This window comes from Dendrobium catenatum, unplaced genomic scaffold, assembly GCF_001605985.2.
Source record: "Dendrobium catenatum unplaced genomic scaffold, ASM160598v2 fragScaff_scaffold_716, whole genome shotgun sequence".
In the NCBI taxonomy this organism is placed as follows: Eukaryota; Viridiplantae; Streptophyta; class Magnoliopsida; order Asparagales; family Orchidaceae; genus Dendrobium; species Dendrobium catenatum.
Window position 1 is genome coordinate 1,893,140 of NW_021319178.1, and position 27,085 is coordinate 1,920,224.

Sequence of the window (27,085 nt, forward strand, 5' to 3'; positions counted from 1 at the left end):
AAATTATTTAAAATATTTTTATGTAATATAATAATCATTGGAGATTATTATTAAAATATTAAATATTATTGGTACATAACTAATATATATTTTAAAATAAAATACAACCACATATACCTATTAATTCTATTTTAACATTAATTTTAAATGTAAATAATTAAATAAATTTATTAAATTATCAAAGAATTTTTTAATTTTAAATATTTTTATTTAATTTTTAAAAAATTATCAATATATTGTATATATCTGCAATTAAACTAATTTAAATAAAATCTAGAATAATAGAATACCTAAGTGAACTAAAAGAAAGGCATTGCATCGTGACGCTCGCTACACAGATGGCCACGGGAACCTTATAGTGACAAATGTTAAATGAGATGCAGACAAAATGCAAATTAAATTCAGTTGCGGCCAATAGAATCATAGTATTTGATCAACTGCATTCTCAGCCACGACTTTAGATGCTAATGACACGTGTCGGCGTCGCGCTCTTCCATTCACGTGACCAAAACCCTTACCGGCCTTGGTCTCCTCATCTCTCGCAGGTTGGCGTCGCGTGCAGCTCTGGAAATCTCCGTCCCCAAATTCGCAGTGCATACTGGAAGATCAACTAGGCCCTGTTTCTCTGCTGAGAAATAGTTAGTTTGTCTACTTGTCCACACGAAGCTTCCTGTTTTAGGGCTCGCTGGGGAATCTAGTGGCTCTGAGATGGTAAAACGCTCGCCGATGACTCCAAGGGTTTGAGCTTCTTCAGACAGGAGATCCGTTGGCTTTTCCAAGATGATTAATTGGAACGACCAGGACCAGGTTTTGCATTTCATCTTCTTTCTCTGCTGTTTTGATATGAATTTTAGTGATCTTGTTGGCCATTTTGGAAGTAATTTGGCATTGGGTGCTGTGTGGTTGAGGATTTTGAGATTAGTTTTGCTTTTGTATTAAAGATGAAGGTTTGGACGATTGCTTGCCTATGTTTTTTTTTTTTTTTTTTTTTTTTTTTTTTTTTTTTTTTCTCTTTTGGTTTTTTTTTTTTTTTTTTTAATTATTTGATTTTCCCTTTGAGTGTATTTGAATTCAAGATGTAGTTTTGCGATCTAGATTCAGTCTTTACCCTGCTCTCTGTTCCTAATTTTAGGGGCGTGTTTTCTGGACTTAAGATAATTAGGGCAGCCTTTTGGATTTTTGGGGGAAGGTTGTGCCGTTCTACTTGTTCTTGATATTAGAGCTTTTCACGGAAGAGTTTGTTGAAATAGAATTTTACACGGGTGAGTGGCGCTTTATCAATTTAAAGCATGTACGTAAATGAATCTATACTTAGAGGTTTTGAGGAACTTAAATTTCTTGCCGTTCTTCAATCTGTGTTTATTACTACTTTACCAAAATTCTTGGGTGTTATTTGACACAGTTAACTTGCTCTTATAACGAATATGAAGCTTCTTAGGATCATCATTCAGCGCCTCATGTTTTTTATTTCTATGCGTAAGGGACATCCTTTAGCACCTTATACCTCACTTGTGAGTAAAATGATTATATTTCTTTATGACATATCATATATATATCATAAAGTAGTTGTACTGTGAGGTCTATGCAACATTACAAGTGTGCTAATCATGTGGAACGAAAATTCATTCTGCATAAAATCTTAACGAGATATAGTTGAATCTTTTGTATAAATAGAAATATTTGACTAACTATTCTTTTAGTTATGAGAATATTTTAGAGATCTTGCATTCATATGAGCATTTTTTAAATATTATTTGTTGATTTTGAGAGATCATGTGAGATTATTTATACATTTTTGAGAGATAATCAATATATTATGAAATATTGTAATTAATTCTATGTATTCAAATACATTCATTGTGACCATTGAAAATAGAATCTTAAAAGGAAGGTTTGACATCTCATAATCATAAGCAAATGGATGAAAGAGGGACAAAAAGGGAAAAGGGATTGTGGATCGAGAGATAAGGTAAGAGATTTTCGAGAGCTTGCAAGAAGGAGATCTTCTGCTTATTCAAGAAAAAGGAGGTGATGCTAGTTTCAGTTTCATCAAAAGGAGAATATTTCAATCATAATAGTGAGAATCTTTTGTTTGGGCTTCTTCAACAGAGAAGGGAAGAAAGTAATAACAACAATAACAATGGCTTCCTTTCTATGTATGACCCTCATCTTCACAATAGGTGATTGCTTTCCCTCTCATTAATTGACATTGATTATGTGAAATATCTATTCTTATATCCAACCTTATATGAAGAGAAATTATTGATGTACTCCTCTTTTTCTTAGTAGAATATTTAATCTCTAAGAGTTTCCTGTGTCAGAACAAAAACAAGAAACACCATAAGAGACTTAGAAACAATTTGAGCCTAACACACCTATGACCAAATCAAAAGGTGTTACACCCATTTTAACCCTTTCCTATCAATCATGAGACGTAGCTATCGCGACCCGGCTCAGATGCTCGATTTAACGAGGCAAGAACTAAAAGTCGGACGGTAGGATCTAATCTTTTTAGTTCATAAACAAAACAACATTTAAAACATCAAATTCTCTTTTCTTATCCGAAGAGCCACTAACAAAAAATTCTCAAAATACTTAACATTTATCTCAAATCATAATTACCTGTTATCAGTTGCACGTTGTCTTCTATAGAAGACTCTTTTCTTTCTGCCATTTCTAAATCTTTGGAGACTACATGAAATATTTAATTAGTGGAATGAGTTTACATAGTAAAACTCAGTGGGTAATTGTTAAAACAATCAATATGAATATTCTTTATTTACAATACACCTATAATTTTTAATATGCATCTTATCCTTTCCTATCTTTATTTCATTTATTTCAATTATTTATAAATATCCGATCAGTTTCCTTTAAAACATTATAAAACTTTAATATTTATTTTTCCCATTTAATTCGTACAGGAGCACCGTCTAAATGTACTCAAAGGTACGACCATTTTCATTTTTCCATTTTCATTTTCATAATCTTTTCCTTTTACGTGCACGAGTACGGCGTCCCCAACCAGTTCTATAAGGGGGTGAACTCCTGTGATTTGCATGCATATCCTTTTCCTTTCTTTTTCATTTATTTTGAATCTTTTTATTCATTTTCATATGTCATTTCTTTGTTTGCATAATTTCTTAATACATACATGTATCATATAACATCAATTTTCACTCATAAACACAATTTCATTCATGTTATTTCATTCCTTTTGTTTTATGTTGTAATGATATTTACATTCATTTATGCATTTAAACTTTCAACATTTCACACATGATCGTCTCTAAAAAAAATAAAACCTTTAAAGCAATATTATGATACGAAACACTATATCATATTTGAAAGAATAAAATAAAATATTGAATTTCATAATTATAATTACACACTTTGATTCTCCTCCTCCAATATTCGTCTTGTATTGAAATCCTTTTAACTGTTCACACGAATATTAAAAATTAATTAATATTAAATCTCAATTTGAATGACTCAACAAACATTGGATTCTTCCACATGAAATTACCTTACAAAATTTTCACTTTTTTCATCGTTGAGTCTTTGTTGAAATGAACTCTTACAACTTGGTCTCTCCCTTTAAATTTCTAAAATTAAACAATAAAAAATCAGTAAACTTGCTTACAGCCCCAACTACTCCTTACCCTTGCATTAATTCACAATTATAATCTATGATGAGCTATACGCTCACTAGGATAAACAATTCTAATACAAAATTCAAACATATAATAAAATAATATAGCATGCTATGTTGATCATATGAACTGATATGAGCATATATCTTCATATATTTAACTAGGTCACTGCAAGCCTTTTAAGTTTAAGACCTACTTTGATTATTTGATAAAATAACAAACTTAATTATAACAATGAACATGAATATATTTAATATAGTGAAGTATATCTATAAAGTGTCAAATCGATAAATGCACTATACTACTAATTGCTAGTATGAAATTACTTGCGTTACTCTCATTTTCATCTCAACTTATACTATTTTTTTCTTAGAAATGTCATTTAATATTTGTGTATACTTTTGAGATATTTATATCATTTGGTCATCACTTAGTTCATCAGCTTTAATGATCATGGATAAAATTTTGTTAGCTTAAAATTTGATTTAAGGTAGATATTCCAAATTCTAGAATCGAGAGTCGAGAATCCTTTTTATTTCTATGCTCAGGTTATCATAATTTGCTAACCTATCTCACATGATATGACTTTTCATGGATTTTTAATTTTATTTTTATATTATTTTCATGAGTATTTAAAACTGTTTAACATTAAAATATGCATGTTATCAATTTGCATGTATTAACATGTATCAAAAGTGAAGCATAACATATGAAATTCAACATTTAAATATTTAAGTTTGCCTCATATTTAATTAAACAATATTATTGCTAAAGTGAAACAAAATTATCATGAAATTTTCTTTGAACAGGTGATCATATAAATGTATTGACTTTTGGATAATATGTGTTGTTAGCATGCCTAAATTCTATACTCATAGACATAACAACTAAATGAAATATGCAAGGATTTACAGTTAATAGGTCTATATGGATAAATTGCCCTTTATATTAGAGATAAAGTATCTCACCAAAATTACTATATTTTTCTGGGGATGGATCACCTTGCACTCAACGACCCCTGAAACTTTGATCTTTTTTATACAATCTAATAAAAATATTACATTTCTTAATTAAAATCAATTTCTTTCTTAACAATCCACTTGTATATCAAATAAACTCAATACTTTCTTCTCATTTAAGCCTTTTAAACATAAAATTCGAAGCCAAACTTGGTTATGTTGGAGAAGCTACAAAAATCTGGAAGTTTCTTACCAAAACTAAGCTTTCCTCCTCTCCTCTATTTCTTCCTGTTCTTCTCTTTGTCTTGCTTTCCTCTTCAACTTCTCATTTTTCTTTTCTTTTTTTCTTTCTTTTCTCCTCTTCTTCCCCAAGCTTGGAGTACTCGCAGCTTTTATTGTTTTGGAAACTAAAGGATTTACAATATAAGAGTTATTGAGAAAAGAAACCAAATGATCCCCTGATTCTTTATGAAGGACTAAAATGGTCTACAACTATATTAAATGATCATTTTGATCCCTCAAGTCTCTAAAAAGAAATCAAAATAGTCCTGTGGTGGGACTATTTTAGATTCTCTTTAAGGAGTTGAGGGACCAAAATATTTTTTTAATATAGTTGAGAACTATTTTGATCTTTCATAAAGAGTCAAGGGACCATTCTAATTTTGTTCTCAATAGTTAATGTTATTTAGGTTATATATATATATCAATATATAAGTGATGATCATAAATTCATTTAATATAATTTAAAATTAAAAAATCATAAACCTTTCAGTAACATCCACCCCTTGAATTTTGTGGAAAGTGTAGGAAAAATATTTGCTACAGTAAATTAGTGGCTTAAGCAGATCATTAAATAAATGAGTACTATAATTAAATACTACAATTAAGTAAATTAATCTATAATTGCTATTATTTTGATATTTATTTGTATACTTCTATATATAAAAATAATTGCTTCAAAATGTATAATTTTATAATAAATTTATTGATCATTTTTTTGGGATATGTGAAAAAAAAAAGATTAATTGTTTCTAGAAAAATTTAAATGTACTTTTTAAAAAAATTTAGATATTGCATCTAGCTATAATATATGAAATTTAAAATGCAAGATTGTAAATACAAGAAAGTAAAATGTGAATATAATGCCAATCGCATCCACATGCCCACATCTCTTTGAAAAAAAATATTAATCTCTATTTTGCATAATAATATGTAGAGAAGCTTCATTCCATCATTTGCTTCAACAATGGCAATGGGAACCGCTTCTTTCATTACTCCTAACAATTGAAATCACTCTTTTGATTCCGTTAGTGTAAGAAGAATGGGTAAGTGCACCTCTCCAAATCCTCTTAAAAATTTGATGTTTACTAAACAAGGAGAAAATAATAAAAATGATCCATTGACTCTTTATGAAGGACCAAAATGATCCTCAACTATATGAAAAGACTATTTTGGTCCCTCAAGTCCTTAAAGAAGAATCAAAATAGTTCCATTATAGGACTATTTTGGTTCCTCTTTGTTAAAACTAGAGATTTGATGTTAAAACTAGAGATTTGAGAGGAGAAAAAGACATACTTTCATTCAGTAATATCTTCCCTATTTATAGATCTACACAAGATATCTTAACGAGGAAACAATAAATTATAGATTTAATGCCTAATAAAATCTTTCATAAATTAGTTCCTTCATTATGGCGTGATTCATGAGAGCTTCCCACGGATTGATCTGTGTCCGTTAGATTCTTTGCACTGGGAACGATTGGATTTTAACACTCCCCTTTAAGCTGAGAAATATGGATATGTCATTCCTAGCTTGTCAATCATTCTGAGAAAGGCAGAACTGTCCAATTCCTTGGTAAGGATATCTGCAAGTTGATCATTTGATGATGCATAGTCGACACTTACTAGACCACTGCCTAGTTTTTCTTTAATGAAATATCTGTCAACTTCTATGTGCTAGGTCCTGTCATGCTGGATTGGATTGCGGGCTATGCTGATTGCTGATTTGTTATCACAATATAGCTTCATTGGTTCATTCCACCTGACCTTTAAGTCTTCTAGGATTATTTTGATCCATAGTAGCTCACATATTCCCAACACCATAGCTCGATATTCTACTTCTGCACTAGACCTTGCCATCACATTCTATTTCTTGCTTCTCCATGTAATTAGGTTACCTTCAAGAAATGTGTAGTATCCAGAGGTAGATCTTCTGTCAACAGGTGATCCCGCATAGTCAGCATCCGTGTATACTTCTAGGGTCATTCTGCGATCTCTCTTAAAGAGAATCCCCTTTCCTGGGTTTCCTTTGAGGTAGTGCAATATCCTGTCCACTGCTTGCATGTGAACTTGCTTTGGATTCTGCATAAATTGACTAACCATGCTTACAACAAATGCTATATCTGGTCTAGTGTGGGAAAGGTAGATCAATTTCCCTACAAGTCTATGGTAGATCCCTTTATCCACATTTGGATCCTCTATAGCTTCCCCAAGTTTAAGATTAGGTTCTACTGATGTTGGTGCTAGTTTACAAGTTAGTTTATCTGTTTCTTTCAAAAGATCTTTGATATATTTCTGTTGTAAAATAAATATTCCTTTACTAGAGTGAGCTACATCAATTCCGAGAAAGTATTTTTCTACCAAGTTCTTTAATGTCAAATTCCTTAGTAAGATTTTTCCTTAGACTATCTTTCTCTTTTTCATTATTTCCTATTAAGATAATATCATCCACATACACTAGCAATATTGTGACTCCCCCTGAGTCTGAATGTTTAAAAAATAGTGTATGATCCCCTTAGCTTTGTTTATACTCATTAAGGAGCATAAACTTAGAGAACCTTCCAAACCAGGCCCTTGGTGATTGTTTGAGCCCATATAGAGCCTTTTTTAATTTGCACACCTGGTTACCTCTAGAATTTTCCTAAAATCCTGGTGGTATTTTCATAAATATTTCTTCTTCTAAATTCCCATGTAGGAATGCATTTTTTAAATCCAATTGTTCAAGATGCCAATTATACTTTGCTGCTATTGAGAGTAGAATTCTGACAGTGTTCATCTTAGCTACTGGTGCAAAAGTTTCCCGGTAGTCAATGCCATATGTCTGAGTGTACCCTTTCGCCACTAGTCTTGCTTTGTATCTTTTTAGTGTGCCATCAACTTTGTATTTTACAGAGAACACCCATTTATAGCCGACCGGTTTTTTTCCTATCGGTAGATTGATGATCTCCCATGTCTTGTTCTTCTCTAGGGTCTGCATTTCATCTTTCATGACATTTTTCCAATTTACATCAGATAGTGCCTCAGAAATATCTTTAGGAATATGAATATCATCTAGTGTAACCAGGAAGTTTTTGTGGGTGGAGGAAAAATTATTGAAGGATATAGAGTTGGCTATAGGATATAAGGGAAGTGGAGAGTTATCTTTACTTTCAGGAGATGGCTCAGATTTTTGGATCTGCTTCGGAGCACAGGTTGAACTTGTACGCCTGAAATATATCTTCCCAAATCTAAGGATAGTTTTATCTTAAGCTTTGCTAATTTGAGTTTCAGGAGGAATGGTTTGATGTGGTGGAGAAAGGTCAAGAGGTTCAAGCTTATTTTCATCATCTTCCTTTATTTCACTCTCCCCCTGAAGATGAGGTTTGGTAAAGTAGGAGTTTTGTTCATCAAAAGTGACATCAAAGGATATAAGCATTTTCTTTGTAGGGGGGTGATAGCATTTGTACCCTTTATGGGTGGCAGAGTATCCAATGAAGATACATTTGAGTTCCATTGGATCTAGTTTTCCTCTGTTCTGGCTGTGGATGTGAACATATGCAGTGCACCCAAAGATTCTGGGTGTAAGGTTATTATGTGTTCTAAATCGGGGTAAAAGGAGGACAAAATATCCATTGGAGCTTTCATTCCCAGAGTTTTTGATGGAAGTCGGTTTATAAGGTAGGCGGAAGTTAGGAGAGCTTCTCCCCAGTAGGATTTGGGTATAGTATGATGGAGTAGGAAGGCACGAGTGGAGGCTATGAGGTGACCTTTTTTTCTTTCTTCAACCCCATTTTGTTGTGGGGTGTGGACACAGGAGGACTCGTGGATGATACCTTCACTCTGAAAGTAAGAGTGTAGGGTTTGGTTGAAGTAGTCTTTAGCATTGTCTGAACGAAATTTCTTTATTTTGACACCGAATTGATTTTGGATCATGGTATGAAAAATGGGAAGAATGGTGTTAACGTCGGATTTATTTTTGAGGAGATAGATCCAAGAAACCCGAGTGCAGTCATCAATGAAGGATACAAACCAACGAGCCCTAGAGATGTTGGGGATTTTTGAGGGTCCCCATATGTCACTATGAATGAGATAGAAAGGAGTATTGCATCTTTCGTTCTTGTTTGGAAAGGAGGTTCTTTTATGTTTGGCTAATTCACAGGTTTCACTATGAAATTTTTCATTTTCCAATTTATGAAAAAGTTTTGGATAAATGTGTTTCAGGACTTCAACTGATGGATGTCCTAATCTAAAGTGATTAAGCCAAATGGTAGATTTCTTGTCAACTAGGGATAACATAGAATAGCTAGATTTGTTTGGCTCTTCCAGGTAGTACAACCCACCTCTCTCTTTAGCAAGTCCAATCATCTTCCCCATTCCTGATCTTGAAATAGACAAAAAGTAGGGTTAAATAAAGCTTGACAATTATGGTCCCTGGTAAGTTTTTGTATGGATATAAGATTTGTGGATAATTGAGGAACATGAAGCACATTTTTTAGAGTGAGGGAAGGGGATAAATGTATATCTCCTTGGCCTTCTACTTTAACAAAAGAACCATTAGCCGTGATGATTTTCTTGTCTATTAGGCAAGGATCATAGTTGATGAAGTGGGTAGTGGAGTTTTTCATATGATCTGTGGCTCCTGAGTCAATGATCTATATTCCTTTCCAATGATTTTTTGAGGTACTTAATCAGGTGAATATGGAAAACTTACCTAAAAGTGCAAGAGAGGGAGGTGCATGAGGTTTTTTAAGGGATACCAGGAGTTGTCTGAGCCTTTCAATGTCTTCTTTATTGAAGCTTTGGGAGGAGTTTTCTTCAGTCATTGTTATATCACAAGACTATCAGCAATGACGGCTGATAATGTCAGCAATAAAGGCTGATTATATCATCAATAAAGTCTGATATTAGGTCCTAATCAGATTTTAAATCTGATTTAAGGCTTATTGCTGCTTCGTCTCTGCGGATGCAAGGAGGATCGAGCAGGCGCAGATGGGCCGGTTGTATGCGGCTGAAATCGATGGGTACAGGCGAGTCAAACTTCGTCGCGCTGCTGCAAGGAGGCGGATTGGTTGGACTTTGTGTGGCTTCGCTTCGTCGGCTCTCCCTGTTTGGCTTCGAGTGCGTTGTAGGAGGTCTTCTTCGGCTCGTTCGTGGCTGTTCGACCGTGCTCCTTCGACGACTAGCCCTTCCTGTCGGGACCACGACTGGAGCTCCTGGGGTCGAAAGTCGCTACATGCGTTCTTGCGGTCGGATCTTGCATGCGAGTCCTCCGGACCCAACTTCCTCGCCAAGACCCCAAGCAGATTCGCGTGGATTCCAGTTATGACGCTGCCGCCGAGATCAACGACGGCAAAATTCCCAATCTTCCCGATTTTTGAAGTATAAACCCTTCCGCCCGGACAATCCCTGCCCTCTAGAACCAACACATTGAAGCCAAAACCAATCAATTGTCGTGCCGCGGCAAGGCCAGCAAGACCAGCGCCGACGATGATGATTGATCCACACTCATGCACTCAGGGAAATGGGAGTGTATGGCATGCAAGACACCGAAATTGATGTACCCATGCTCAGAGAGGAAGTCGTACGCGGTGGAGATGAGGTGATCGTAGTCGCTGTGGACGGTCTCACGAATCTGGGACTTGAAGAGCCAGGAGCGGACGTTGGTGCGCCAGTGACCAAGGATGTGGTTGCGAACAATGACGTAGTCGTTCTGCTCGCCGGGTGAGGATAGGGCACGGAGGTTTCTTTGGCTCCTTCGTGCTGTTCCTTCGACGTGTCTCTCGTTCGACTTGTCCTGCACGCGGAGGAGACTGGCGTCGTTGGTTTCAACGACTAGCTTCTAGGGCAATGAAGGTCTCTTCTTCACGATAGTTTCCTCTTCAATTTCTTTGGCAATCTACGATCTTTCTTCCACGACAATGAAGGCCGTTGGCTCTGGTACCATGTTAAAACTAGAGATTTGATGTTAAAACTAGAGATTTGAGAGGGAAAAAAGACTCACTTTTATTCAGTAATATCTTCCCTATTTATAGATCTATACAAGATATCTTAATGAGGAAACAATAAATTACAGATTCAATGCCTAATAAAATCTTTCCTAAATTAGTTCCTTCATTATGGCGTGATCCATGAGAGCTTCCCACGGATTGATCTCTGTGTCCGTTGGATTCTTTGCACTGGGAACGACTAAATTTTAACACTCTTTAATGAGTTGAGAGATCAAAATGGTCCTTTAATATATTTGGGGACTATTTTGATCTTTCATAAAGAGTTAAGGGATTATTTTAATCCTTTTTCTCACTAAACACGTGAAACAACAAAAAATCCAATCCTACGAGAGATTGGTGGGAAGATTCTCACCACAAAAGTCATGAGAAAATAATAAAAAGCCGTGCAGTCTTAAGAAACTTTCAAGAAATAATGCAAGTGTTTATATAGATTTCATTGACCATGGTGAGATATAATGAAACGGTATTTATAGGCTTGAAAGCATACATGCCAAAGATTCCCTAGAAGTTATCTTCAATATGCCTAAAAAGAATTTTCCCATTGGAAATATTAAGTATAGGAAAAATTGTCAAAAAATATATAAGATGGTCTAGTATTATGCATAAAGTGCAAAAACAACATTTTAATATTCTAAAAAAATGCCAAATTATATAAAAAGATGAAATTTTCTGTAGATGAAGTTAACATCATCATTAACTTTATCACAGCTATTTGAGATCAGTTTTATGAATTCTCATTTTTTATTCATTCTTATTGAGTGCTATCTGAGGAGTTAAATTTATATTTATAAATTATTTTGAACAACTTCTCTCTATCTAATCTTAGTTCTACCTCTTTTCATTTCTAATCCTTTCATTTATTTTATCCGCCTTTATTATAGGCTCATCATCTACCCTTCATTGAGTGTGTCTAAATGACAAACTAATTTTAATTACTTCATCTTTAGTAAACGATTCTCCAACTGCTTTTTTAATATATTCATTCATATTTTATTCTTTCTAATTTCTTCACATATTCATTTTAATACTTTTATTTTTGTTATACTCAATTAGATATAAATAAATTTTTTATTTCCCAATATTCGGGTCAACACAACATCATCAATTTAGTGAGAGTTTTGTAAAATTTACCTTTAGGCCTTCATGGACCTCCTATCACACGAAATGTACTTCAGAAGTTATTTCTTTTTCTATATCTCTATTCTTTTATATAATAGATCCAAAATACATAAATCTATTACACCTTACCATCACACCTTTTAAAGTTGCATATCATATTGCTAGTGTGTGTTTTATTCATTCGTTAGGGGACAATAAAACTAGGCATGTTTCAATCTCTTGATGGAGATCGAGTCAGTAATTGCCTACTTGAAGCCCGTATCATTAGTAAACTTCAGCCCCATCCAAGGAAGATGATCATTGCATGCAAGACGTAGGAAACAAAGTAAGAGTTCTTTGTTCTAATAAAATTAGTTATGTGTTTGATTGTAGTCATTGAACCTAAATCTTTAGTCTTTGGTTTGATACTAAACAAGAACCATCCAATCAAAATATTTGATGGTCTCTGAGTCATATATGATCATAGAGCCCCACCTCTCTTAATCCCAAGTTAAAACCTTTTAAGAATACTTATAAGAAGATGATTTGGATATATATAAACAGTAGAATGACCTTAGCCTTTGATCCTTTTCTAAATTTGGTCTCTAATACCATCATTTTTATGCTTTTCAGGTTGTTGACACGTTATGGGGTGAACATAAAGAAATAGAAGACCATATTGTTCCCCAACCAAAGGAACGTGATGGAAATATTTTCTCAAAGTTTGAAAGGTGTAGCAAGAAGCAGAGAAGTGAAGATGATTGCAATGCTATAAGTTCTGCAATGGAAACTTGCGGAACTAAAAATAATTTTCTCGTTTGCAATGTGAAAACCAGCTCCAGCAGTAATACAAGTCAAGAACTCAATGATGCAAGCATTGACATGGATTCATGGCCTGACTTGCCTAACTTAAGCATGTCATTTGGTGGAGGCTTCAATGATGAAATCGTTCAAGATTCTGTTGTAACTGGATTGGTGAGTGACCTTGATAATACCTCTGATCTTAAGTCTGTTGGGGGTTTTATGGAAGAATACAATCATTCTAGTGGACTGCTTCATGACAAGGATTCATCATCTTTAAGCAAAACATCTATTCTCTTAAATGGCAATGAGATGCAGCTTAATGGTGAGCCTGAGCTGTTTGGGCATGATGAGAAGGAAAATGACAAATTTATGGACTATGACTGGGCTGACATTGAAGACTTTGGTGATCTTGATAAGATGTTTAGGTAAGAATTTCTTGAACTTTTTTTCAAATTATTTTATGAATATTTTTCATTGCATTTTTAAATGATGATTCTACAGAAGCAATGATTCAATATTTGGAAATGAAATGATTGACAACACCGATACCTTTCTCACTGCATCTGCAGAGTTAATTAGCTGCACTTCCCAGTCCATTCCTGTGCCTGTAAGTTTGCAAAATATTAGTTTATATTATTTCAAAGAAGTTTTTGCTACATGCCTGCAATAATGCGAGAGGATTCTTCTTTATTTGCATTCAGGATATTCCAATTGCCAGGGAACAAGCTTGGGAAGAAGGCTCTTCCTCTCATCATTTAGGTGAACATTCAAATGTAAAAGTGAATCCTTCGCAGAAGGGGAAGGCAAGTCCTCTGCGTGAAAATTCATCTTTTTTAGGCGTACTAATAGGTGATTCTTATGGAGAATGTTCCTTACTTTGGCAGACAGAATATATAATTTTGAATTCTAACGGGCAGATTTCATGTCATGCTTATCTTGGCAGTGAATCTTCTGGAATTTGCAGCCAGATGTTATACGAGATGAAGTTTTAACCTTTTTGGTTTGCATATTGTCCTCAAATATGGTATTTTGTAGCTTCAATAGGAAAATAGATATCTGTTGTGAGCTATACTTCCACATAATCTACTAACTGGTAGCTAGTGGTCTAAAATTGAAGTAATCACAAATGTCTTTTTCATCGTAATAAAAGTTAACTGGATTGTGATGCGCTTCAAGTTTTTATAATGCGTGAATCCGAAAATATCAGATAGATGTGTTTCCTACTAACCGCTGGCAATTTTTTAATTAATCTTGGCATTAACAACCATGCTAGAGAATAGCTAAACATCACATATCTGAGATCTTTTTCGTCAAGCTATTCTTACCATCTGAAGCATCACCTTCACTACTTATTCAAAATAAAAAAAAATTGATTAATTATCAACTGTGCTTACTTGGAATTATGGAATACTTCAAACATCTGCTTCAGTCATTAGGTTCATTCCTGATTCACTTTGCTTTCCCGCTAATGACATGAAGCTTCCCAGCACATCGATGGACGTTAGGCAAGAACAAGATACAAACCCATATTGATAAAAATTTTTGTTCCAAGTTGATTTAGAATAATAGAGTATACAAATTGAAATAGAGTATAAAAATTGAATGAGCTGTATGCAGTTAGTTCGTTAGAGTTTGTTGCAACTAGTTACAATTGTTAAAGGGAAGCAATATTATTGTAAATGTTGACGTCTAATCAACCGGTCCGACCGACGCTCGCAAACAAACAAAGCCCAACCATCTGCCCATTCACCGACCCACTCACGCACAATTACACGATCTCACAACTGCTTCTCTCGTGACAAAACTTCCTCATACGACAACAACCGAACCACACGCTCATTCGAACTCTCTAGCTCTCTCGGAACCAAAGGCACCTCTCCCTCTCGATATTCTCATATTCTCGTTCCAGTCGCACAAGCCTTTTGAAGATGTCTGTGTCAATTAATTGAATAATTTATTAATCAATTTTGAACTAAAATTCAATTAATTGAATAATTGATTAGTTTAAAATCGAATTAAAATAATTAATTTAAAACTTAATCAGAACTTTAATTAATTTAAAATCTAATTAAAATTTAAACTTTAATTAAATTAAATTAATATTTAATCAATAAACCATTCATTAAAATTTTAAAATCTTTGAAATTAATTAATTTTATTGAGCAACCAATCTTTAATTCAATTAATAATTAAACTAGACATAATTAAATAAGTTTAAAATCATTTAAAATTAATTAACGAGCTGAGAAATTAATTTAAAATAAAATTTAAAACTTTAAATTAATTAAATTAAGTCTAAAATTTAATTAATTAATGCAAATTAATTCAAAATTTAATAAAATGCATTAAAATATTTAAAGAAGAATATTCACACTAAACAACCTAAGTACAACACATACCAACTAAAATCCAAACTCCTAAAACTAAATAAAACTAAAACTGAAAGATAAGCTCCAAAAATCCTCACCAAAATCCCTCAAACTCCTGGCGAACTCCATCCCATTGTAAACCCTACAATTGCAAGCTTCAGCTCCTGTAATTGCTAGACAAAAATACCTACAAACAAGTAGACTAAAGTTTGTGCAGGGTAAACAAAATTAGTACCGGAAAGAACAAAACAAGTGTTGGAAAGAACAAACAAGTATGTAAAGCTACTGCTACAGGCAAGACTATTGCTGAAAGGAATCTAGAATTATAGACGGAACAAAGTACTGGAAATAATGTACTGAAGCTAAAACAATGACTAAAGCGAAAGATAAGCTACTAAAGTAGGAAAGAAAAGCATTGTAGGTAAACACTAGTGCTAGTGTCAAAGCAGTGGAGGGTGCAAAGCCAAATGTTTGTTGCTAAAACCTCGCTACTAAAGTCCTGCTAACCTAAAGTTTAACTAACAACTTCTAATAAAGGTCGTAACTTCGACTTTGGTTAATGCATAAGGGGAAACCTCTCGGTATAAATAATATAACCCTAAATCCGGCTACACGAGCCACCTCTAATAAAGGCCATAAGTATCACTTTAATTAGGGTGTTAGGAAAAACTTTCCCAGAATAAATAACACATCCCTGATAATCTTGGCAATCTCTAATAGAGGTCGTAAGACTTACTATATGGGCTACTTCCAAGGAAAGCAGTAAGACCTGCTATACGAGCTGTTTCCCCAAATCCAAACATACGAACTACTTCTAAGGGAAGCCGTAAGACCCGCTACACGAGCTATTTTCAATGAAAGTAGTAAGACCAAATTTCTTAAACTAACATGCTACTTTCAATGAAAGCAGTAAGACCCAACTTCTTAAACATATGGGCTGCTTCCAAGGGAAGCCGTAAGACCCGCTACACGGGCTATTTTTAATGAAAGCCGTAAGCCCCGACCCCAAATCTAAATCAAACAACTGGTTAACTTCTAAATGAAGTCATAAATCTTAAACTATATTAAATATTGAGTATTCTAACAGATGTAAACCTCAAATCATAATAAAATCAAAATTCACACATATCAATTTCAGTTTACTCGGGATCCCTGAGAGGTGGCAACCCATGGTTGCTAATCAGATTTCCTGGACACTACGATCAACGATTGTGAGTGTTAGTAGACTGAAACCTACGGTATACTCGAGACGACGGAATCATGGAATCTTGATCGGTTTTACTTCCATCCCCCACAACTAAAATTAAAACAGTTGCACGTCTAAATATTGATTCATCCTTAATCAAGAATTCTCTTTTACGCGTTAGGAGGTGTAATTAACTATGAGAGCTCATAGGAAGTAGAACCTTAGAACTAAGTAAACTCTGATGCTGATCATCGGGCGAAATTTGGTTAATTTTAATTCTAATCTACCTCGGGAGGAAATGGAACCTAAAGCTGATGAAAATGGGGTTCGTGCGATAGCACAATCTTTTCCTGAGCGAATAGTAAAGTGATTGAAAAACTTATAAATACAGCTACTAACTAAAAAGAGAAACTAAGAGAGCAGATTTTTTTCTCTTAGTATGATTCTAATGATCTGTCTCGTTGCTTTTTTTGGTTTGAGACTAAGTGGGGGTGCAGTGTCGTGGAAGTTTCTATGGAACATGCTCCAATCACAGCTCTTTACCCTGAAAGTGTCCACCAAGTCTCAGAGCACTCAAAATGCACATACAACAATTCCATAGTGACAACCCTCAAAGTTGACCATTTATTTTTTTTATCATAATCTTTTAGAGGAAGAATGTCTTCTTATAGCATCGGTGCACGTAGATGAGTTGGCTTTGAGCTGGTACCAAAAGCACCTAAATAAACAACTGAGTTCTTGGAACTCTTTTAAGTTGAATGTTCTTAAAGGCTTCGGTGTATCATTGTATACAGGTTTGCTGGGTTAATTGGTTAAATTGAACCAACTTTGTTTGTCAAAAAAATTTTACAATGCTTCGAAGAACTTGCAAATCAAAATTTAGCCACCCCTTCATCTTTTTCTCCATTTCTTTTTTTGAATCAGGGTTGTGCTTCAACATATGGCAAGAAGTTTGCTCATTACGCTTACAGTTGCTATTGCAAGCTTTCTAATTAGCCAAATTAATGGACCAAACACTTGTCCCAACCCATTGTTCAAAGTCTAATTCGGACTATACTCCACAAAAAAAGGCATTACTGATGCAACATTTGATTTCAACATAGTTGGGCGAGCAAACATCAAAAGGTTTATGTTTCCAATACAGCAACCAACATAAAAACAATAAGCCTTTATTCGAATGCATGAGGTCGGCTACATGAATCCTTTTTCTCCATTATGTTCTATTAGGAGTCAAATTCTCATTTGAATTTAATAAAAAATGTCATTGTAATACTTTCTAATCAAGCCTTTTTTATGTCTACATCTACCGTACTTAACATAGGCCACATCCAATAGATTTAATCTCCTAATGGGGTCATCAGAAGGCCAACATTTTATATGACCACACCATCTAAGTTGGCTCTATTTAATCTTATCTAGCACTGGAGCTACTCCAACCTTTTCATGTATATATTCATTTCGTATTCCATCTTTAAGTGTAAAGTCACTTATCCACTTGAGCATCTTCATCTATGCAGCACTCAACTTAATTTTATGCTTCTCTTTTAATGGATAATATTTTACCCCATAAAGTATTGCTGGTCTCACTACCATCTTATAAAATTTTTCTATAAATTTGAGATGTACTTCATAACAGGCCCAATGCATTCCTTCACTTCAACCATCCTATTAAAAATTGTATTTAATAAATAGTTTAATTAAAAATTGACCAAAATACCCCTTGATTTAACACCATTAACCAAAAAATTTGATGTTAGGATAAAAAATGCCCCATTTTAAGATTTGAGGGACCAAATTGGTCCCTCAAAAGAGTTAGGGACTATTTTGTCCCTCACAAAGAGTTGATGAGCCATTTTGGTCCTTTTCTCTTATAGAAAATAACACAAGTAGTTTAAATTTTATTATGTTGTAGGGGTGGGATTGTTTTATGAGTGTAACTTTCTCACTCTATGTTTTTCAGTCCAATGAAGGCTATTGATAAGTTCAAACAAAGGAAGATGTGCTAGGTTTTATAGTGGAGATAGTGAATTAGAAGGATATGCATTCACCATGGGCTACCAAGCAATATACCTTATTGATGAGCTTTTAATATGACTTTATATTATATTAAGAAACGAATTAAATCACCTCAAATGTTCAAGAATAGCTCACAAGTATGACAAAATTCCACCACAAGCAAAGCTCCTCTTGCTGAAAAAGTTCTCTTCAACTGTTTCTTGAAAATCCTCCTCCCAAGCTTGCTCTGATTCTAAAGTTGATGGTGGTGGGAAGCTTTATAAGCAGAGTAATGGTTGGAGATGACTATTTATGGCTGGCTTATGATGTAGAGATGTGATCTAGGGTTGGTTTAATGTGTGTTCTTTGGGTGGTTTGAAGGTGGGGAAATTTTGGCTATCTTAAATGGTTCTTGTTTGGATTGAATTAGTTCAACTCTTTCAGTAATGGGTTTAGGGATGGCTTAATGGAGTTAAATGATTGCAGAGGGGTAGATCTAGAGCTTTTGGTGGAATTTTAGGAGCTTTAACGGCTTGTGAGAGGGCATTGTCCGCATTTTGCAAGGCCTCGTCCTATTCTAATAAATGGTAGTGTTAGACAAGGAGAGCGCATTGTCCCCATTTTGCACTTGATTTGTTGATGCGGGCTACTTTCCTATCCCCTCTTCTCGAGTGAAGGTTACAAAGAGATTAGAAGCACTTTATCCTACCCTGAAGGAGCAAGCACTTGTTGGTTCTCCAGGTGGGCTCACCACCGATCTTCATTACCGGAATTCTGAGGAATACAGTTTCCCATCATCAACCTTCATTGCTGGAAATTCTGAGGAATATTGGGTCTTCCATCTCCGACCTTCATTGTTGGAATTCTGATGAATACTGGTCATTCCACTAGCCTTCATTGTCGGAATTCTAAGCAATACTGATCTTCCTTCCTGCATGCAAAGTCCAAAGTTGACCGAGCAGAAGCGAGAGAAGTCGAGCGTAGGACTTCCTCTTGCGTGCATCTGAAAAAGCCGAGAGTTCCCTCTCATGTGGGTCTATGGTCGGGACAAGAAAGAGTGTGAGTCCTGCACTCCTTCCGACGATCATATTAGAGGGATCAGAGGCCTTGCATGCACTTATTTGGGGAAGATCAAATAGGTGTCTATTCGGATGGAGTCAAACGACTGATTTGCATGGGGCCGAAGGCTGGCTCGATCGGATGGGAAGAGATCTACATGCCAAGTGCTGAGCCGCTTGAGACTTGTTTTTTCTGCTGCTGTCTCTGAAGCTTGCTACAACCCTTAAAACAAATTTATTTTCCTTTATACTGTTGTGCCTTCATTGCCGGCCTTCCCTTATTGCAGTTATTCTATCTATAACCAATACAACCTTCATTGTCACGCTGCTTAATATAGCTCTACCTTTTTGAGGCTGATTATTAAGCTGGAAATGACAGATCTGTATTCTCCATCTTGAGGGGGAGTGGCAAATATCATCCCATTTGTTCCTTACTCTTTGATCCTATGGCTAGTATGGAGATCCGTGGGAGGTTCACCTAGATCATGCCGATCTACTTCCATATTCGGGTGGCTGATTTATGAAGAATTATATTAGGGCAATTATGTATGATTCTCTAGTTATTTGTTTCTTTATTAAGATATCTTGTATAGATCTATAAATAGGGATAATTTTGTGTAATAAAATTAAGCTTTTTTCCTATCCAATTCTCTGAATTTAACAGTATTGCATGATGGGGATCTTATATGGATTCTACATCAGATTATTGTGGAGAGCTCTGGCTAGTTTTATCCTTTATATCTGTGAATGTTGGACCTTCACATGCATTTATTCTCTCTAGATTTGTTTATGCAAATAATTTACCGTTTGAACAAAACCTCTCAATGCAAATGCAACCAAATTGGTAGCATTTGCTTTGCAGAGGCTTTGAAAAGTAAATGAACTAAAATTGGGTTGTTGTAAAGTAATACAGCAGTTTTGCGGCAAACTAAACAAAAAAGGTCGCATTTTCCGACATTCTATTCATCTTTACACCCATTTTGTAGCTAAGCAAAGTCCCTAAATAAATTGTTATGATGTATTGAACTGCAGTTTTCCCTCTCTTCCTTTGTCCTTTTTTTTACACTTCCATCCTTCTCTTACATCATCTTATTAGTTATATGGTTTCAGTTAATTTTGATTACCTCATATTGCCACTTATTTCAATTTTGCAGGCGGATATGGAAAATCAAACCCAGAGGACTAAAAAGAATAAGGAAGAAAAAGGAAAAGGTGGATCTTCTCAAGGCCTAAATAAATTCTTGTATAATGAAAACCAACAAATATCTAGTCCTAAACTGCAAGCTTCAGCCATGAATACTCTACCAACATTCCAATCTCAACTCCTGGAACAAGCAAACTCGTCTCATCACATCATGCTCACCGATTTCGGATATCCTGGATATCAGTTTCATGGTATGCCATTGCCACCTCAAATTCATGCAGCAAGGAACCAGCATAAGCCCGTCTCTGGTTCTTTCAAAGCTCATCTAGATTTCTCAAAGCACTCAAAACCAGTAGGGACTTCTTCTAAACCATTGATCATGACCCCTCAAGAAAAGATAGAAAAACTGAGACGGAGGCAGCAAATGCAGGCCATGCTTGCCATTCAAAAGCAACGAGAGCAATATAATCATCAAATCTCCGGCTCTGATGAAGCTCCCTCTCTGGCTTGCTTGCAAAATAACCAGAATCACGGTGTGACCAGAAATACTGGTGTTGTGGAAGAGCTTGCACAAAAGCTATTATCATCAGATGCTAGCAGTCTAGCAGAACAAGATCAGTCTCAGATGATATCTTCTTCCCTTGACGGTCACTCTGTCGAAGAAGCTATATATTATCAGCTTCAAGATGCCATGGGAAAGGTTGGTACCTTCAGTTCCTGATTGGTTTGGTCTTTCTTATTACTTTCATTAATATTTGAAATGCTTAATGCTCTCTTTTGCAGTTGGACATGAATGTTAGGCTCAGCATACGTGATAGCTTGTATCGTCTAGCCAGAAGCGCCATGGAAAGACAGAATATTAGTGACAGAAGCAGCACTAACAAGGGCAACAAGGAAGAAGATGAAATTTCTGCAGATGAAGAATCAAACAACCAGAACAGGTATAATTTTTCAGATAAAAATGTACTCACATGAACTGAAATCCCATTCTTATTAGTCTCCTTGCCTCATTTGCAATTCTGCAAAATACTATGAATTAATAGCAGAATTTTCTGCAGGTATTCCAGGTTGATAGACTCAGAGGCAGTTACTAATCCTATCGACCGGATTGTAGCCCACCTTCTTTTTCACAATCCTTCTGGGTCTTCTCTTATGCCTATTGCAGATGCAGGTATGTCCATGGCCACTTCTATGTGACCCTGAGAATATGCATTAAAAACTGGATGGTTTATCTTGTGAATTACTTGGCAGCCTCGCAACATAAGTTGAAGGAAAGTCTATGAAGAGGTGTGAGAAACAAACTACACATTCAAATATGAACTGAGAAAAGTTTCCATTGTTATTTTCTAACAATTTGATTCCATTTTCCTACGTTTTGAGGTCTGGTTTTCCTTCCCTGTCAAGAAGCCATGTCGAGTTTACAAGCTCCAAGTTTCAATATTGTCTTGGTGGAGATATATCTATTCTACGTCTATGCATAGCCTGTGTATAGTTTACTTGTATGTGCATTATCTAAGGCCGTTTGAACAGTTTTGTGTTAATTACCTCTGTAAGCTTAAATAAACACCAAATTGTAGCTTTTGAGGACAAAACCATAAAACCTCAGTTGCTAAGATACAAAATTTTGGAAGTTTTGTTCCACTTAAGATATGAAATTGTATATGGCTATTTCACTTGAAGAAAACTGAAAGCACAATGTCAGGATGATTTGGTGTTCTAAATTTCTTTGCTTTAAATGATTTTCTGATAATCTGCAGCACTGTTTCTCTCTGAGGTGATTGAAGAATTTATCTTTGCAGGCAGGAAGAGGGGTAAAACTAAATTCTAACTATTTTTTAGAAGGCATCCTCTTTTTATTTGATGATTCGTTTGATATGATTTATATCTTTCAATTTTTGTCAGTTTTTTATAAGATTTGAAAGCAATTATTAAAAGCAGAAAGGTGGATGGTTATAAGAGAAAAAAAGCAAACTCCAAAGAAGCTTCAATGTTGGAGAAATTAGGGTTCATTTGGGATAGCTTTCTTACTGTTTTCTAAAGTAATTTTTTTTTTTCACAAAAGATCTTTGAACTATAAACTTTTATGTCAAAAAGCTGTTTTAAAATGCTGTCCCAAATGAAAGTCTAAATGAATATATACAATCAAACAGTTATATGTTTTTTTTTTTTTAAATTTTATAAATGAATAGTCTTTAGTATGAGCGTGTATGGAGAGTGGTTCAACGGTCATATACAAAACATGTGATGCACATAACCGAGCTGTGAGAGGGTTGTCTATGAGCTTGCATAGAAGAGAATATATTATGTTCAATTATTTGAAATTTGGATTAATATACATTTTATATTTTTATTTAAGAAAATATGATTGAAAATTTGCTTCGAATAAAAATGCCCTTGATTATGTTCATGTCAAACTATCCTATTAGCAAATTTGAGCAACGTTGTTCTTAGCTTTTCCATGCGCTTACAATCATTTTCTTTGCTAATATCATCATCCTTTCAGCTGAGATTTCTTGTTACATTAGGAAGAGAAAGTTATGATTGAATTGGATGAAGTAGTTTAATGAATTATTTGGGACAATTTTCTTACTACTTTTTAAAGTAACTTTTTAGTATAAAAATTTTAATTTTTGCACTAAAAGCTTGTTTTAAGAAGCAATAAGAAAGCTGCCCCAAACGAAGCCTAAGGCTCTGTTGCTTTCTTACTGTTTTATAAAGTAGATTTTTAGTACAAAAATTTTTAGTTCAAATTATTTTTTTTTGCGTTAAAAATCTGTTTTAAAAAGCAGTAAGAAAGTCGTCCCAAAAAAAGTCTAATTCGACTTTGGAAATCATGGGCTAACATTGTTAATCTTTAAATTTTGTTATAGGAACATGATTTAAATGATTGTGTTGATTCATACTTATAATGGGTTTGAACAAGATAAATGAGATTATTTAGATGAAGATTGAAAATAAATATATATCTATTTATAACTTTCAAGAAATAGGAATTTAAAGATTTTTAAAGAGTTGGGCTAACATATGGCCTTAAATAGTGGATTTAAATTTTTAAATTGATTAAGGTGATATGTCCAAAGTAATTATCAAGTGAACTATCACTTGATAGTGATAGTCAGCCTATCATAGCAACAAGCCATCTTCATAGCTAATTTGTACTAACATAACTACATGTAAGTATAAATACAACAATATGAGAGAGAGGTTGTTGAAATTATTAAACTTCAAACTCGAAGATTAAGATATATGAATGGGATTTCAAATACTCAAAAGATAAGAATTTTAGATTTTTAGAAAGAGCTCCAAATATTCATATGGTTGATATATTTAATTAGAGACATTCGACTTACAAAGAAGTAAATTATTTGGTTACATGGGTATAAGCAAACCAAAGCTGTCCATTTGAAAGATATGATCACATAATATAATAACTTAGCCAAAGATACATGACTAAATCGAGACAAGACTTAGTTAAGAGAGTATGAATGATTTAAGAAACAAACCTAACAAGAGAGCATGGATGGTCAATGAAAAAAATCTAACCAAAATAGCATAAGTAGGCTAAAAAGAGTTATAATTAAAAGAGTGACTAAGAGAACCATCTAAGTCAAAATAGCATGACTAGACTAAAAAGAGTAATGGCCAATGGTAAAGTAAAGAATAATATTACCAAAATAGCATGACACTTGAACCACTGCTCTGTTACTCTATAACATTGATTGCATGCCTTCTTTCACACTAAACACACTAAGGAACATAGACTTTCATAATATTTTTCTTGCTCCCTTCAGTCATTCTCCTAACCGGTGGAAGTTTATGTTCAGAAAGTCATTTATTTAGACTGCTTGGCCAACTATTCACCTACCAACTCAACAGTTATATCAACCAATTCCAATACACCCTCTGGTGTAATATAAGGTGCTCAACTATTTTGATCGATTAGAAGTTCTTTCCCACTTTGATTCATTTTTTTGTGCCTGAACAGTTAAACAAATCTTTAAGATTCATAAATGTAAAATATAGCCTCATTCCTATTCTACTCATAAACTCTAGTTACATTTCAATTTTTCTAATAACCATTGCTCTTATACTACTTTGTAATGTCCTGAGGTCTATAGTGGAAGAATTTTTTTTTCTTTTTCTCTTTATATATCTTTTCTTCTTACTTTTTTTTTCTTTTCTCATTTATTTAACAATCAGATCAATTTGATATCCAGAGCTGATTAATTACATTAAAGAAATATAAATAATGAAAAAAAATATAAGTCACATTACTATAATTAATACTTACACTTTGATGGAGACTGGTTTGTAGAATGATACATTCTTCGAGGAGATGACATGTTGTAGGTTTCAAGTTATTGGTAAATTAGAAACTCCTCCAAAGTTTTATTACTTTTCTTGTAAATGTATATTTTGTTGAGCTTAATTTTTTCAACAGAGAAGCCTACCGTAGTAGCAACTACAATATAATGGTTTTCATCTTTAAGGCAGATCAAGTTCTCCAACATGCTTGAATGCTTCAATGAGGAATTTATAAACTGGGCAGCAACCAATCAATGAGGAATTCATTTTAGGATTGACTTAGATGTCAGCTGACTAGTTGTAGCCCCATTTATAAATTATTCATTGAAGCATTCAAGCATGTTTGAGAACTTGATTTGTCTTGAATGTAAAAACTATTTTGTTGTAGTTGCTTCTACGATAGGTATCTCAGTTGAAAAAATCAAGCTTAACAAAATGTACATTCATAGGAAAAATAGTAAAGTTTGGGAGGAGTTTAAAATTTATCGATAAGTTGAAACCTACATCACATCATCTTCTCCAAGAATGCAATGTTCTCCAAATCAATCTTCATATTTATTGTCTATTTCTCATTTTTCTTTCTCAGTATCAAAATATTTTTATGTTAAAATTCTAAAATCTGGGAACCCTAAAATCTAGAGACCTCTCATGGATTATTTTCTTAAAATTGAGCCCCAATCAAAGTTGATGGACCTAGTGGTCAGGTCACTGGCTACAAATAATATACATTAAAATACTATTTCATTGAAGTTCGACTCCACATGTAATAATTTCTTGAATATATAATTACTATATAATTAGGTGCAAACAATGTTGATCTTTTAGCTTAACGGCTTTGTCCGTTTAAACTCTGATCGAAAGAAGGGAACAAAGTATGAAAACCCCTACCGTTGATGGGAAAAATTATTCTGTGCAGAGTCTGAATGTAAAGCAACGTCCGGAAGCTAATAAAAAATGTTACGCGTGGTTTGCCTACGTGGAAGTTGCCGACATGCATTACCTACATAAATTGCCCGCTTTGACTATCGGGCCGATTTTAATCTGTCTTCTCAGCCTGACACCTGCCCGCCCAGAGGAAGGTAAAAAGGTGAAATGTTAAAAAAATTTCACATTTCAAGCTTCTATTCATTTTTCAACATTGGCATTCGCGGTTCTCCGAAGTTCCTGCATTTTATTCTCCTTGTAACTTTTGACATTCTATCATCTCCTGCAAAATGGCGTCACCTACAAAAAAAATTAGTTGCTTGTGGTGTTAATTTAGATTTTTTACTATGTAATTACTCCATTTTATGCTCATGTACTGCGTTTTTATTGCGTACATAAAAAATGTGCTTTTATTACTTGCTTACGTTTTGTGTATGTTCCTATGTAAAACAAGTAAACACACTAAACCCTAGAAACCTAAACATTAAAAATTATAAAGTTTAGTGATTTTTAACTTAATAATGATTCTTGCATAATTTATGTGTGAACTCTCTAACTTAATAGTAATTCTTGCGTAATTTATGTGTGAATATTTGCGTATGTTATGCATAAATTCAGCGTAATTTATGCTGAAATTTTGTGTAATTTTTTTGTATGTTCTACATAGATTATGCGTATATTCTGCGTATGTTCTACATATTTTATGTGCATTTTTTGCGTATTGTATGCATATTTTATTTCGTATCTTCTATTTTTTTTATTTTATTTGTTTATTTCTTAATTTATTTAGGTCTATGTTTAGCCTACTTCCTATCGATGCTATATTTTGACTTTTGGATCAATCTATAATAATTTTACTCAGTTAATTTCTCTTGATGTTTAGGGCAACTAGAAGAAATTAAATATATATCAATTTTTATAATTTTTTAGATTCAAGCAAAATATCCCAATTATTTTTGAGCTGATGACAATTTAGAATATTTCAAGGCAATATTTTATTATATATGATCATGCTATACATTTCATTGTTGATGAAGTGGCCCTTCTTACTGGTCTTTCAACTAGTGGTGAAGATATCTCCTAGCTTTTCTTGGCTCCTATAGGAGTCACATCAACGGATATAAAGTCCGACATATTGTAGTTAAACAAATATAGCCTTGAGAGATTATGTTAAAAATATTTATTATGTATTTATGTTTAAATTTATTTTTCCAACTTAATAACTTTAAAATCCCTTGGTTGCTTCATATAATATCAAATAATGTAGATGAGTTTCATCAATTAACTGGGAGGGGTTGATTAGGGAATTTTTAGTTGAAGAGTTT

General features: G+C 34.0%; 1 protein-coding gene across 3 annotated transcripts; it reads left to right on the forward strand.

Annotated features, from left to right (window-relative positions):
• The first annotated feature begins 520 nt into the window (after positions 1-520).
• LOC110092575 (protein LNK2) lies at positions 521-22,252 on the forward strand. 3 transcript variants are annotated; one of them, XM_028696007.1, is made up of 9 exons: positions 521-807; positions 2,925-2,949; positions 12,609-13,204; positions 13,281-13,386; positions 13,481-13,582; positions 20,542-21,231; positions 21,315-21,472; positions 21,590-21,702; positions 21,783-22,252. In XM_028696007.1, the coding sequence occupies exons 2-9, from the start codon at positions 2,938-2,940 to the stop codon at positions 21,812-21,814; spliced, it is 1,809 nt and encodes a 602-aa protein (XP_028551840.1). In that variant the 5' UTR covers positions 521-807; positions 2,925-2,937; the 3' UTR covers positions 21,815-22,252. The 3 variants fall into 3 exon arrangements, with proteins under 3 accessions (XP_028551840.1, XP_028551841.1, XP_020672847.1); XM_028696008.1 differs by lacking the exon at positions 2,925-2,949 and adding an exon at positions 1,133-1,262 and having other exon boundaries at positions 522-807; XM_020817188.2 differs by lacking the exon at positions 2,925-2,949 and having other exon boundaries at positions 522-807.
• The last annotated feature ends 4,833 nt before the right edge of the window (positions 22,253-27,085 follow it).